Source organism: Papaver somniferum, chromosome 8, assembly GCF_003573695.1.
Source record: "Papaver somniferum cultivar HN1 chromosome 8, ASM357369v1, whole genome shotgun sequence".
NCBI lineage: Eukaryota > Viridiplantae > Streptophyta > Magnoliopsida > Ranunculales > Papaveraceae > Papaver > Papaver somniferum.
In genome coordinates this window covers 160,004,898-160,017,413 of record NC_039365.1, presented here as the reverse complement: position 1 = coordinate 160,017,413, position 12,516 = coordinate 160,004,898, and the positions used below count along the sequence as shown (strand labels likewise).

Genomic DNA, 12,516 nt, shown 5'->3' with positions numbered 1-12,516 from the left:
TGAATATTATGCTTAAATTTGTATTTATTATTAATTATCTTGTTCAATCAAATGCAATTTTGTTCTAGATATTTGTTATCTTTGTCTGTAACTATAATTTTGTTACTTTTTATGTGCTGATGTACAACATGTGTAACTTTCTTCTACACATCTACTTAGCATGTGTAACATGTATCTACACACCCTGTAAGCATGTGTAACTTGCATCTACACATCCAATTAGCATGTGTAACTCGCAGTTACACGTAGATATAGTTTGTTCCAGTTCTGAGTCTGTTTTTTCTTTCAATTAGCATGTACGACTTTCGTTTACACATCCAATTAGCATGTGTAACTTGCATTTACACATCCATATAGATTATGTACTTGATTCAAGGATTTTCCAAGTCTCAATCTGTTTAATTAGCATGCGTAACTTACATCTACACATCAATCAGCAAGTGTTACCTTCATCTACACATCCATATAGCTTGTGTATTTTATTCAAGATTTTTCCATCACTGAGTTTATTTTTTTCCAATTAGCATGTGTAACTTTTGTCTACACATCCAATTAGCTTGTGTATCTTTCCTCTACACACCCAGTAAGCATGTGTAACTTCCGTCTACACATCCAATTAGCATGTGTATCTCGCAGTTACACATAAATATAGCTTGTTCCATTCTGACTCTGTTTTTTCTTATTCATTACAACTCTCATTTTTAAGTCTTTCACAACAATAACAATAAGAATATTCTCAAGTACAAATTGTATGAACAAGAATTTGAATTTGGGTCACAAATCCAATTACTCATTCTTGCTATTAAAGCAATAACAAATTAATGCAAAAAATGAGCCAAAAAGATTTGTGATGCATGTATAACAAAAACGAGGATCAGCTGCATCTTTAAACCTGGGTAGATTTATCGGAAGTTTCCATGTTCTAAACCAAAACAAACCAATATTGGAAGTTTCCATGTCCCATGTTCCATGGAACTCACAACAGCCATGACAACCTGAAAAATACAAACATACAATAAAAATATCAAAAATCAAACGAAAGCAATTCACTCGGGGACGTTGCCCCCTCGTGTAAAACATATCCTATGCAGCAAGCTAAACATAAAATGAGCCATCAACACACTCAACGGGAGAAATATATCATATGCAGAAAGCAATAGATACAATGTGTCTTACAGATATAAATACTACAATTGTTTACAAATACACATGCAACCGGATATATATGTGTAACTTCAAGTTACACATGCTAAAAGTACAACATGATATATATGTGTAACCTCAAGTTACACATACTGTAACAAAAAAACAGCATGTCTACATCATCAATTTGAAGTTGTTCTTCTGAAACAACATTGTTTCTTCATCCTCTTCTCAGTATCAAACAAAAAACTCACAACAAATTCACAAATGCACAAAAACCAACAAAAAAATCACAAATTCCATGCTAAAAATACAACAAGATATATATGTGAAACCTCAAGTTACACATACTATATAACAAAAAATAGCATGTCTATATCATCAATTTGAAGTTGTTCTTCTGAAACAACATTGTTTCTTCATCCTCTTCTCAGTATCAAACAAAAAACTCACAACAAATTAATAAATTCATAGAAAACCAATAGAAAAATACAAATTTCATGCTAAAAATACAACATGATATATATGTGCAACCTCAAGTTACACATACTGTATAACAAAAAACAGCATGTCTACATCATCAATTTGAAGTTGTTCTTCTGAAACAACATTGTTTCTTCATCCTCTTCTCAGTATCAAACAAAAAACTCACAACAAATTCACGAAAAACAAAAAACATCAGAAAAATACAAATTCCATGCTAAAAATACAACAGGATATATATATATATGTAACCTCAAGTTACACATACTGTAACAAAAAACAGCATGTCTACATCAATTTGAAGTTGTTCTTCTGAAACAAAATTGTTTCTTCATCCTCCTCAGTATCAACAAAATATAAACAACACATTCACAACAAATTCTCAGATCCGACATGCAAGAACAACAAATAATCGAAAAAAAATTGAAAAAGTTTTGAAATCAAACCAAATAAATTTCGTACCTAGATTTGTTGTTTTCCTTCGTATGAAACAATGTTATTTCTCTTATTGTTCTCAGTGTCAACCAAATCTTGTTCTCAGTATCAACCAAATCAAAAAATAAAAAAGCGAAAAAAGAAAGATCCAAATCATAAAAATCGAAATCAATAGAATTCAAGACTAGATCGAAAACATATCTACAATGTTGATTTCTCTATTCCAACCTGTCTTCTTCCTCTTCTCCGACTCAACAAAATCCAAGCAAAAAAAAAACAAAAAACGATAATCAGTACAAAATCCAAATAAAAAAATAGATCAGAAAAACTAGTGAATCAGACCTGTTTTATACAAACAGAAAATAAAAATTGATACAAACCTATCTGTTGTTCTTCAATGCAGTGTCTTCCTCTCGTCAGATCTGAAAACAACTGAATCAATTCAACGATTTTCTGAGAAATAACATGATGTTCTTCCTCTCGTCTTCAATACAACGAATCAAAAAATCAATGCACCTGTTTGTTGTTCTTCAATGCAGCGATTTTGTGAAGAAACAATTCGAATTCGGAAGATTTGATATCATGAAGAGAAAATCGCCGGAGAGCAGAGAGATGAGAGAGTAAAAAAAAACTGATTTAATTTTCAGTTTCTATTCCTGTATAAATCAATTATAAATAGTGGAGGTTATTTTTGGTATTTTCAGATTTATTAAAAAAAATGATGACGTCAGCAATCCGGAAAATTTCAAAACCCGGGCCTATAAATATCAAAAACTAAAAGTATGGAGTTGATAGTGAAGGATCCATTTTGTGGGGCTTCTCTATATTGAACCCATATAGTAAGGGGGTTATAGTATTTTTCACATAACGCGCGGGTTACAGCCCCAGGGCTGTCACTATCGGTGGAAGATAGGTCCAACGAAACAAATGACATAAAAAAAACCCAAAATTCCAGAACTGTCTGAAATACCCTTGCTTTTTCAGACCAAAATAAGTATTTCCTCGTTCTATCGTTCTATTTTAGCTATTCTCTTTCCTTTTCTTCTCAAAAATCAGAAACAGATCTAGGATTCGCCTGATAAACAATCGATTGAAAACCTAAGATTAGAATCTAAGATTAGAAATCAATCGATTCTCCTGAAACTTAAGATTAGAAATCAATCCATTCTCCTGAAACCTAAGATTAGAAATCAAAATTGAAACAAATTACGACCTAAAATCAGAAAAGCTGGTAAAAATGGTGAAGAAAAATGCTCAACAAGTGAAGAAGAAAGATGAATTTCTTTGTAAAACGATCAAAAATACTCCAAAAGGTAAACTGAATCTTTTGTTTCATGTTCTACGTAAATTATTAAGCGTGTGAACTAACATGGATCGGCATTTTATGTGTTTGGATTCATCGTCAATTTATCTATTCTTCATAAACTAATGAATTGCTTAGTAAAATAATTACTCGTGTTGATCTTATTTAGACTGAAACCATTTTTTGAGAAAGTAACTCTAGTCAAATTTTGTTACAGTATTTTCACTTTTGTCAAATTTGGTTCCACCAAAAAATTGTTGATGTGTTGATTAACTCTGTAGTTTTGATGAATCCATTGTTGGTTGCATTATTTCAATTCGTATAAATTGGTTCCACCAAAACTCTGTTGGTGTGTTGATTAACTCTGGTAGTTTTGATGAAACCAAAAATGGTTTCATCATTATTCCTTTGTCGAATTTGGTTCCACCAATACTGGTTTGGTGGTGTTGGTTAATTCTGGTAGTTTTGATGAAACTGATTCTGGTTTCATCATTCTTCCCTTGTCGAATTTGGTTCCACCAGTACTGGTTTGGTGGTGTTGGTTAATTCTGATAGTTTTGATGAAACCAATTTTGGTTTAATTATTCTTCCCTTCTTGGTTCTACCAGTATTGGTATGGCAGTGTTAGTTTATTCTTGTTTTGGATGCTAAAATCAGTTTTTTTCAGGGAAAAACGTGAAGATTCCCTTGTTGGTTCTACCAGTAATGTTTGTAATTTCATACCAACAATTTTCTTTTGCAAGTGCTAACCATTGAGAAATTTGTTTTGTAATTTCGGGGTAGATTGTGGCCTTCATGTTTGCTATTACATGAAGAGCCTCTTGAAGGGAAACACGGTCTCTTGAAGAGTATATTTCAGAAAAGGTGGAAAACATGAGAGCAAAGATGTGCTACAAGATCCTGATGGACAACCCACTGAAAGAATCATAAAGGAAGACATAAAAATTAGTGTATTGTCAACTAGTTGTAAACTTAAATGCTTATAATAGTTTATAAAAGGTTTAAATGGTTTCAATTAGTATACTGTCAACTAGTTGTAAACAATGTTTGTAATTGTTTTACTTATGTTTAACCCAAACCATATTGTCGCATAATGTTATGTCTATTTTTTGATGAAACCAAAAAAGGTTCCAGCATATTTCTATTCTGCCGTAGTAGTAAAATGATGAAACCAGAAAGGGTTCCAACATATTGCATGTGAAACCAAAAGGAAAATGGTCGTCTCACAACTTGTTTTAAACTCAAAATTTTGATATATTTCAAGGCGTGGAAAATTCTCATGTTCCAGGAAGAAGTCTAATTACAACGAAATATTAAACTATAACAGGAAACACACCAAGGACATTTTTTGGCGATCGACATTCAACACAATGTTATCAAGTCATGATAATAATTAATAACACAACAAGCCAAGCCAAATTCGATATACTTGGACAACTCAATAATGCACAGTTAGAAAACCAATGATGGAACCAAAAAGGGTTCCAACCTATTTTGGTCCAAAATAACAGTAGAATTGATGAAACCAAAAAGGGTTCCAACATATTGCTGGTGACTATCTTCACTGCTCGTATCCTCCATTTGAAGCAACTACAAATGCATCTCATTCATGAACCAAAACAATATCAAACGGGTTCATTCCCTTCATTCTTCAACCGATTTTACAGGCACAAACTCAATCACTGCAACTTCAATCATTCACTACCTCCATTAAACACATCTTTTCAGCTCCAATATTCATCACCATACCCACACTGATGTTGCTGCCAATCTATCAAATACACCAGCAAAGCCATCTCTTCTTTATAATTTCCGGCATTAAACATCACCGCTCTTGTTTCTGTCAAACCCATGAATTTCAACAGCAACAATCAACCAAATTCATCAAAATCTCAGATACATCGATCTTTGTCTACTTCGGCAATCAATTCCACCACCAGTTCCATATATAACCCATTTAATCCCCTACATCGATAAATCACCAGTCTCAATCTCAGATCCAATCTGAGCTCTCAGCTGCAACTAACTAATTTGGGGAAAAAATCGAATGAGAATAGATGATTTCTCATTTTAGGGCTTAGGTGATGCTACTGGTAGTGAACAAGGAGGAGGAGGCGATGAAGGAGGTGGTGTTGATGTCGGATCTGAACATCATAACCGGTTTGGTGGAAGCAGATGTGTTGTTGGTGGCGATGTGAAATGATAATTGGAGAAAAAAGGAGGTGTTGGTGGATACGAAGGAGGAGGAAGAGGACGAAGTGTTGGTTTCTGATCTCGAAGTGGTAGTGGTTTGGTGGTGGTGCGACGGTAGGAGGTGGTGGTAGTCTTAGGAGAAAGAGGCAAAAAAAAAAAAAAAGAAATCACGAGAGGAGAGGAAAAATATATACGCACAGTATAAGGACAGGTTTGAAAATACATACAGTAACAAAAACTATATTTAACAATTTTAAATGGAAATGAGATTTTTGTTTCATTTTTTATGAATATGGTTTTTATTTAGCCCAAATAATATGGATGTTGTTTGTGTAACTCAAACAGTATTATCTTGGTTTTTATAGCTTAACATGTTTTTCACATTCCACCCGATGATTATATTGTATCAGCCTACTGCTACCGAGTCCTCCCTAGTAGGAAATGTGTAAATTATTGACGGCTCAAGTTTTGAGACAGCATTACCGTGCAAGTTAAACCAATTTACTTCTGCATTTCACTTGCCGTCTGAAAGTTTTACTGGTTCCTCTCTCCTCACGCGAAACACCTCCTAACTTTTATTGTGCGCTGCTGGTGTCATATCATTAACCCTCACTACACTTTGTTTCCCTCCAATAAAGGAAAAGAAAAAAAGCAGAATCGTACATACACATTCATTTTTGGGAATTCTCATTTCCTGTCAATCACTTTCCTCTCTCAAAAATCCTTTGAAATCTTGACCAGTCATGTCGTCTCCTTCACAAACCCTAGCTCTAGTAGTTACAGAAGAAAGAGAAGCAGCTGATACTCAGCTCTCATCTCTCGTCTATGGTAAGTAAACCATCCTATTCAAAAAAACTTCGTAATACTCTCGTTTGAATGATGTTTCAATTTTTTGTGATTTTCCGTTATACGAAATCTTGTTCAATTCTTTATGGTTGAAAGTGAAGTGGTTGATTTTGAAATTTTCACCCAATTTCAACAAATCACGGAAGATTTGATGAACTTTGTCTTTGTTCTGGATTTCGAATATTTCACCCTCAAGTTCGTCAAATTAAGGAGGATTTGATGAACTTTGTATCTGATTTTGAAGTTTTTGGTTGAAATTTGATATGTGACAGAGATAGTTATTTGTGAGGATTTTGTTAATAAATGAAGATTCAATGTGTTTGCTTAGAAATGCTGTCATTAGATTGTCGATGTACATAGATTTCGAGATTGAAGCTCTTTGTTGTTTGATTAGCTCAAATTCAACACAGAAGTGTACTTATTAACTCCTGAAATGTTGATAATCCTGCCAAATTTGGTTCGATTTAGTAGTTAATTGGTCTTGCTTCTATAAATTAGACGAGTATCCACTAAATGTTCCTGATTTTCTTAATCTACTTTTGGTGACTGGTGTAATGTTTGATGTGTTTTGCTTGCTTTCTTTTGATGATTGCAGATGTCTCACAACAAGTGCAAGCAGCAATGGAGAACATGCTTAAGATGACTAAGTAAGTCAGATCTCTCATACTTGCACCGAACTGCAGGATTTGTATCTATAGTCCTTCCATATTCAATATTCCAATTATATCATCGAAAGTGTTAGATTATTCTCCGTATATTAGTGTCGCAGACTCCGAACGTGTAGATTATTGTAGATAAGATTTTTGATGATTCTTGAAACAGTGAAATAGATCAAAGCTCAAGTGGAATAATGGAAGAAATTGAAAAGTGCAAGGAGTCTGCAACTGAGAAGAAGAAAATGTTAGACGAAGAAAAAGAACGTTTCCAGAAAGCTGCTTACATGGCTTTAGATATGCTCAACAACACTGTAAGATATCTTATCATTTCTACTTTCCTTTGATCTAAAGAATTACATTTTATTTTAGTGAAATGTTTCATGACACATACTGTGGTTAGTTACACTAATATGCATTCCTGACGTCAGCAAAGAACTGTATATGTGGAAATTTGGAATGATACGAAGCAAAATAATTTTTCTCTCAACAGTAGAAAAGATGTTATCCTCTCTTAAAATACTCAACTCTTCACTTCTGACCCATCAGTCATTATAACCTTGCTCCCCTTTTTTTCCAATTATTTTCCCTGCGTCCAGTAAACAAGGTAAACTTTGTAGGTATTCGTTGAGTTTTGCAACTAATTAGTTTTATATTCCACCATTAATGCAAATGAAAAGACATATTTGAGGGATTTTTGAGATGCAATTTTGATTTTTAAGTATCACAATGAACATGTTTCATTCTATACGTGCATAACCTGCACATTCTTATAAAATTTGCAGAGGCCTTTTAGTAATGAAACTGCAGGATCAGCAGTTTCTATAGCATCTCCATATGCTTATAACTGGTGTTGTGTTTGTTTTTGCGATGCTTTAGTGAGCTAGAATTGCAGTCCTTTTACAACATCAAAGTTAGCTGTTAGTTAAATCTGTGCTAAAGTAGGTTTTTCTTGAGAAAATATTGGTTCTGCTTTTGCTAATGTTCCCTAATGTCCTTAATATGTATTGTATCCATCGAGTTATGTGCAATTGGCCATTCTTTTGAAAGTATATTGAATCTGCTTTACCTGCCAATCGTAAAAGATCTTCAGTTGATTCTGGTAAGTGAATAAGTGTCCAGGCTTGCTGCTAAATGTTGTATCTGTTTCGTTGGGATGGTGCCCATGGATTACCAACCTCATCAGTAAACGTAGCCTAGTAGAACTTACTGCTGCTCTTCCATAAATGATACTTTGAATTTTAGATGTGGAAGTGTGGCCCACTTGGCCGTGCTTTACAGTACAGCTGTACATCAGAAACACATCTTGAACCAACTATATTTGAATACCTTTCCCTGTAAAATTCATTTTGAATAACTGTAGCTTGACAAACTTGTATAGATAGAAATCGTGGAACAAATAGTAAGCATAGTTTCTGATACTATGTTTTTTCTGTGTCAGAAGCTTTTATGAATTAGATTATGTTGGCCTTTCCTTGGCTTAACTGAAACATCCATTGTGGTTACGCTATGCTTAAAACTGTTTCCTGTACGTGTTTTCATCCTGTATTGGCTAGAGTCCAAAACTTTTAAGAATTGCAAATACTCTTTAGGTTAAAAACCAATCTCCTAGGAGAAATCAAACTGAATGTTGCAATTATTCGTTGTTTGAGTAGTTAAGTTTCCCAGTAAGTAACTCAAACTCACAGCGTCTTCACCTAATGAGTGTTGGCACTGTGGTATTCTGAGGCCGACGGGAGCTTGTCATTTATGTTATAAGTTATAACTAATCAATTAAATTCTCCAGGTGGTTGGCAAACGTTTGACGTTTGACATGCATATCTTTTATACCCATATGAGTTGGCACAATTACATCATAATAGTACTAGGTTTGAGTATGAAACCTTTACATTTGGTGCTTCCATCCCGAATTACTGATGGTGCTTCACCCTCATGTACTTTGTCCTTCCGAATGATTTGCTACCATCAAATATAATTAGCATTTGTCGCTATACAAGCTAGATGTTTTAACTTTAATATTCCAAGGGTGTGAAGTATTGGTAGGAGAGAACTACGAATATGAAAAGAAAAAGAACAGCATTGTACATAAATTCTGCTAACATTTTAAAGATGTCGAATACCTGTAGATCGTTTTCCCATGTTACGTCAGTTGCATGAATCAGGCTATCTAAAAGTTCTGTTACAGTTGGAATTTCATATACTATACAAATACCACTTATGTCTGCTATTATATATGTTTTGCACTTTTGTTGCTTGATGTAAAGATCTTTGCGGACACTTCTGTATATTACGCAGCTTTAACATTCTCATTGGGACATGTAAAGATCTTTGTGGACACTTCTGTATATTACGCAGCTTTAACATTCTCATTGGGACCGAATAAATTATCCTACTCACATTTTTCTTTTCATTCTTTGTAACAGAATTCTGTCGTAGCTTAAGAAAATAGACTTCAGTCATCTAAAGGGTATGCAGTTCAGACGTTATTCTGTTGCACAGTCAGAAGACGGAGTAGGGAAATTTGTCAGCAATCAATTGTAAAGTTTTTTTAAAACCAAGGTCAGTTAAAGTTGTGTTTTTTCTCAATGGAGGGGTTAAATCATATTGTGTCCCCTATGACTCTTAGTGTACTTTTTTGGTGCTACTAGCTTACATGGTGCTTATAATGGTTAGACCATCTCAATTGTGAATCAATCTAAATGCTGTTATTGTGAAATCCAAATGCTTTTTTTGATTGTCGTAAAACTTCAATATTTGTGACTTAAGAACATAACTATTTCACAAAGACGAGTCTCCTATTGTTGAAGATTGGTGTGCAAGGTTGGTTACACCAATTTAAGATTCAAAATCTTTAATTTTAACTAATAAATGATATTTGAAACATTTGCATGCATCTAGTGTAGGTATATGAAATGCTTTCAACGGTGAAGAACTATCAGAAGATGCTAAGACTTGCCTGTTCTGTTCCATCCCTGTAAACTAGCAAGTCCTGCACACTAAGATACAGTAGTTAGGGTCGGCACTCAGGTAACTTTTGTCATGTTTTAGGTATCTAAGAGGGAGATAAGTATATCCTACCAGTTGTCCATAAATAGATAAACTACTAAAATACAGAAGTCTTTTGGCATGTCAAAGTTTAAATATTGCCAGACCTGAATGGTGTAGTTACATTTCATGAATAGGTGGGTTAGAGATTCCTGATCCTCACCACAAAGATTGCATTTTGTATCAATATCTGGGAGTGATGGCTGCGATACGCATACTGTTTGGTAGTGTGGCATGAGGTGCTTTCCAAGTGAAATGTTTAACAGATGGAGTGTTCATGTTCTAGATTTCTATTCAGTTTTCATTTATGTTTCCTCTAGAGATAATGTGATTGTATATGACTTTTACTGAGAATATCCCTTTTTCGTTGAACATCCAGTGGGCTGTGTCCTCTCTGTTTTCAGAAGATATGTTTAGCTTCTTAGCTTTTTCAATTGTCTGGTTATCAAACATTTTGTAAGCTTCTCCATGTCCCAAGTGTTGTTTGTAATCAGTTGCTTGACTTTTGTTAAACCTTCAGTATCATTAGTATGTTAATGAATCAGTGTACTTGTTCCTGGTATCCATAAATCTTCCCATATATCAGTAGTTTCTCCATTTCCTAGTTCCTAGTAACAGCCCTTTTTGATTTGATCAATTCCTTTCCAAAACTATCTTTTCTGTTGGGGGTATTATTTATGTAAAAAATGTCACTATTTGGTAGTATTTTGCTTTGAGGACTTGGGTGCATAAAAATCAAGTTTCTCCTTTAGCCTCCGGCCAATCTTAGCAATCATCGTCATACTGAACTTTTTTTATGTCTTTTATTCCTAGACCTCCTTCCTCCGAAGGTTTACAAACCGATTTCCAGTTTTTTAATAGACTTCCTGTTTTCATTTTTCATTTTTCCCCCACCAGTAATCTCTTTATAGATTAGTAATACTGTTATGTATCTTAACTGATTTTAAAACAATTCATTTAATAAGCATACAAGAAAGTTGATACATTTTTACCATGATAATTTTACCAGTCATATTTAGGTTTATTCACTTCCAATTGAGCAGTCTATTCTTCATTTTTTGAACTAAAGGCTCGGAACATTCAATTTAGGAGTATAGGCTTTAACACATAAGATTTGTGGAGCTCTATGACAGATGTGTGTTTCAGTTTTTGGGCTGAAAATATAATCGACCCGAGGCATTCTTCGAATTCAGTGCTATGGTGTGGCAAGTCTTGTTATTCTGGACGTAAGAAATGCGTGGCACCATCTAAATGTTAAACGTTAGGTCTAAAATGTGAACCCTTTGAAACGATGGGTCTATCTGATCATGAACCACGAATACAATTTTACCAGGTCTCCTCCTTCTCATCCTTTCATCAAGATCTAGGGCAGCACAACGGGTAGGGTGGGTAGGATATGGGCTATTTCGCCACCCTACCCGCTAACTGGCGGGTAAGAATTTTTTTACCCGCCACCCTACCCGCCACTAAACGGGTAAGATTCTACCCGACCCATTATTTGGCGGGTCGGGTAGGATAGGATGGCGGGTATAACCGTTTTTTTTTCTTTTTTTTTTCTATCTGGTTAACAACTACTATTCACTCTGTATACATAATAATATAATATGCTTTCCAATAAAACAGAAAAAAATCTTGCAACAACAATATGTGCCAATCTAACTAGGAAAAAATAAACAAACAAAAGCATCCTGCTAGGCCATTTGTAGTCTCAAGAAACAAAGAGAATCAAATAAGAGTATCCTTGAAAATGTGGACATCCTTGTTCTTCAAATAAGAGTATCACCACCAAAAGCTCTTCATATGACCTTCTTCAATCATCATCTACGATGATGGAATACGCACTAAGATCACCAAATAAAGCTGCATAACAACAGTTGAAGCCAATCAACATAAAAACAGAGGAGAGTTCAACATAAAAATGCCCAAGATATTCAATGCAGTTTCCAAATGCAGAGTACAACAAAAGACATGACATAACATGTTGATTTCACTTTTGGTGCATGTTGTTGAAAGCAAACAATGGAGGGGGAAGTGAAAAACAAAGTATAGGTGTAATCCATTAGCTCATCACAAATATGAGAGAAGAAAGTGGGAATACCCTATTTCAGGCTTAGATAAATTTGGGAAGGACCTGTCCATATATACATACAACAAGTAGTAAATTAACAACAGCAAAGAGAAGAAAGAACCACTATTAAGAAAACCAAAAGAATGACGTAGCAGCAGAATTACAGAACCGGGATGATCCCCACGAGATAACAAATCTAGAATGGGCAAAACGAGATAATATGCAACGTAAAGCAACAAGAAAAAAGACACAATTCACCAGCAAGAGGTCAAGACATATGATGTTTAAAGCACCGCTAAGCCACTAAAACTTCTGTTTTCTTGTGAATTACCTATTACTGGAGTTCA

At 34.4% G+C, this 12,516-nt stretch overlaps 1 protein-coding gene across 3 annotated transcripts; it reads left to right on the top strand.

The window, feature by feature from the left end:
* Window positions 1-6,142: 6,142 nt before the first annotated feature.
* On the top strand, window positions 6,143-10,631 carry LOC113304750. 3 transcript variants are annotated; one of them, XR_003338355.1, is made up of 5 exons: window positions 6,143-6,385; window positions 6,999-7,050; window positions 7,226-7,370; window positions 9,480-9,615; window positions 10,239-10,631. XR_003338355.1 is itself a non-coding variant. In XM_026553892.1 (4 exons), exons 1-4 carry the CDS (start codon window positions 6,301-6,303, stop codon window positions 9,495-9,497), a joined length of 300 nt encoding a protein of 99 aa, XP_026409677.1. In that variant the 5' UTR covers window positions 6,143-6,300; the 3' UTR covers window positions 9,498-9,807. The 3 variants fall into 3 exon arrangements, 1 of the variants encoding a protein (XP_026409677.1); XR_003338356.1 differs by lacking the exon at window positions 10,239-10,631 and adding an exon at window positions 9,960-9,978; XM_026553892.1 differs by lacking the exon at window positions 10,239-10,631 and having other exon boundaries at window positions 9,480-9,807.
* Window positions 10,632-12,516: the final 1,885 nt, after the last annotated feature.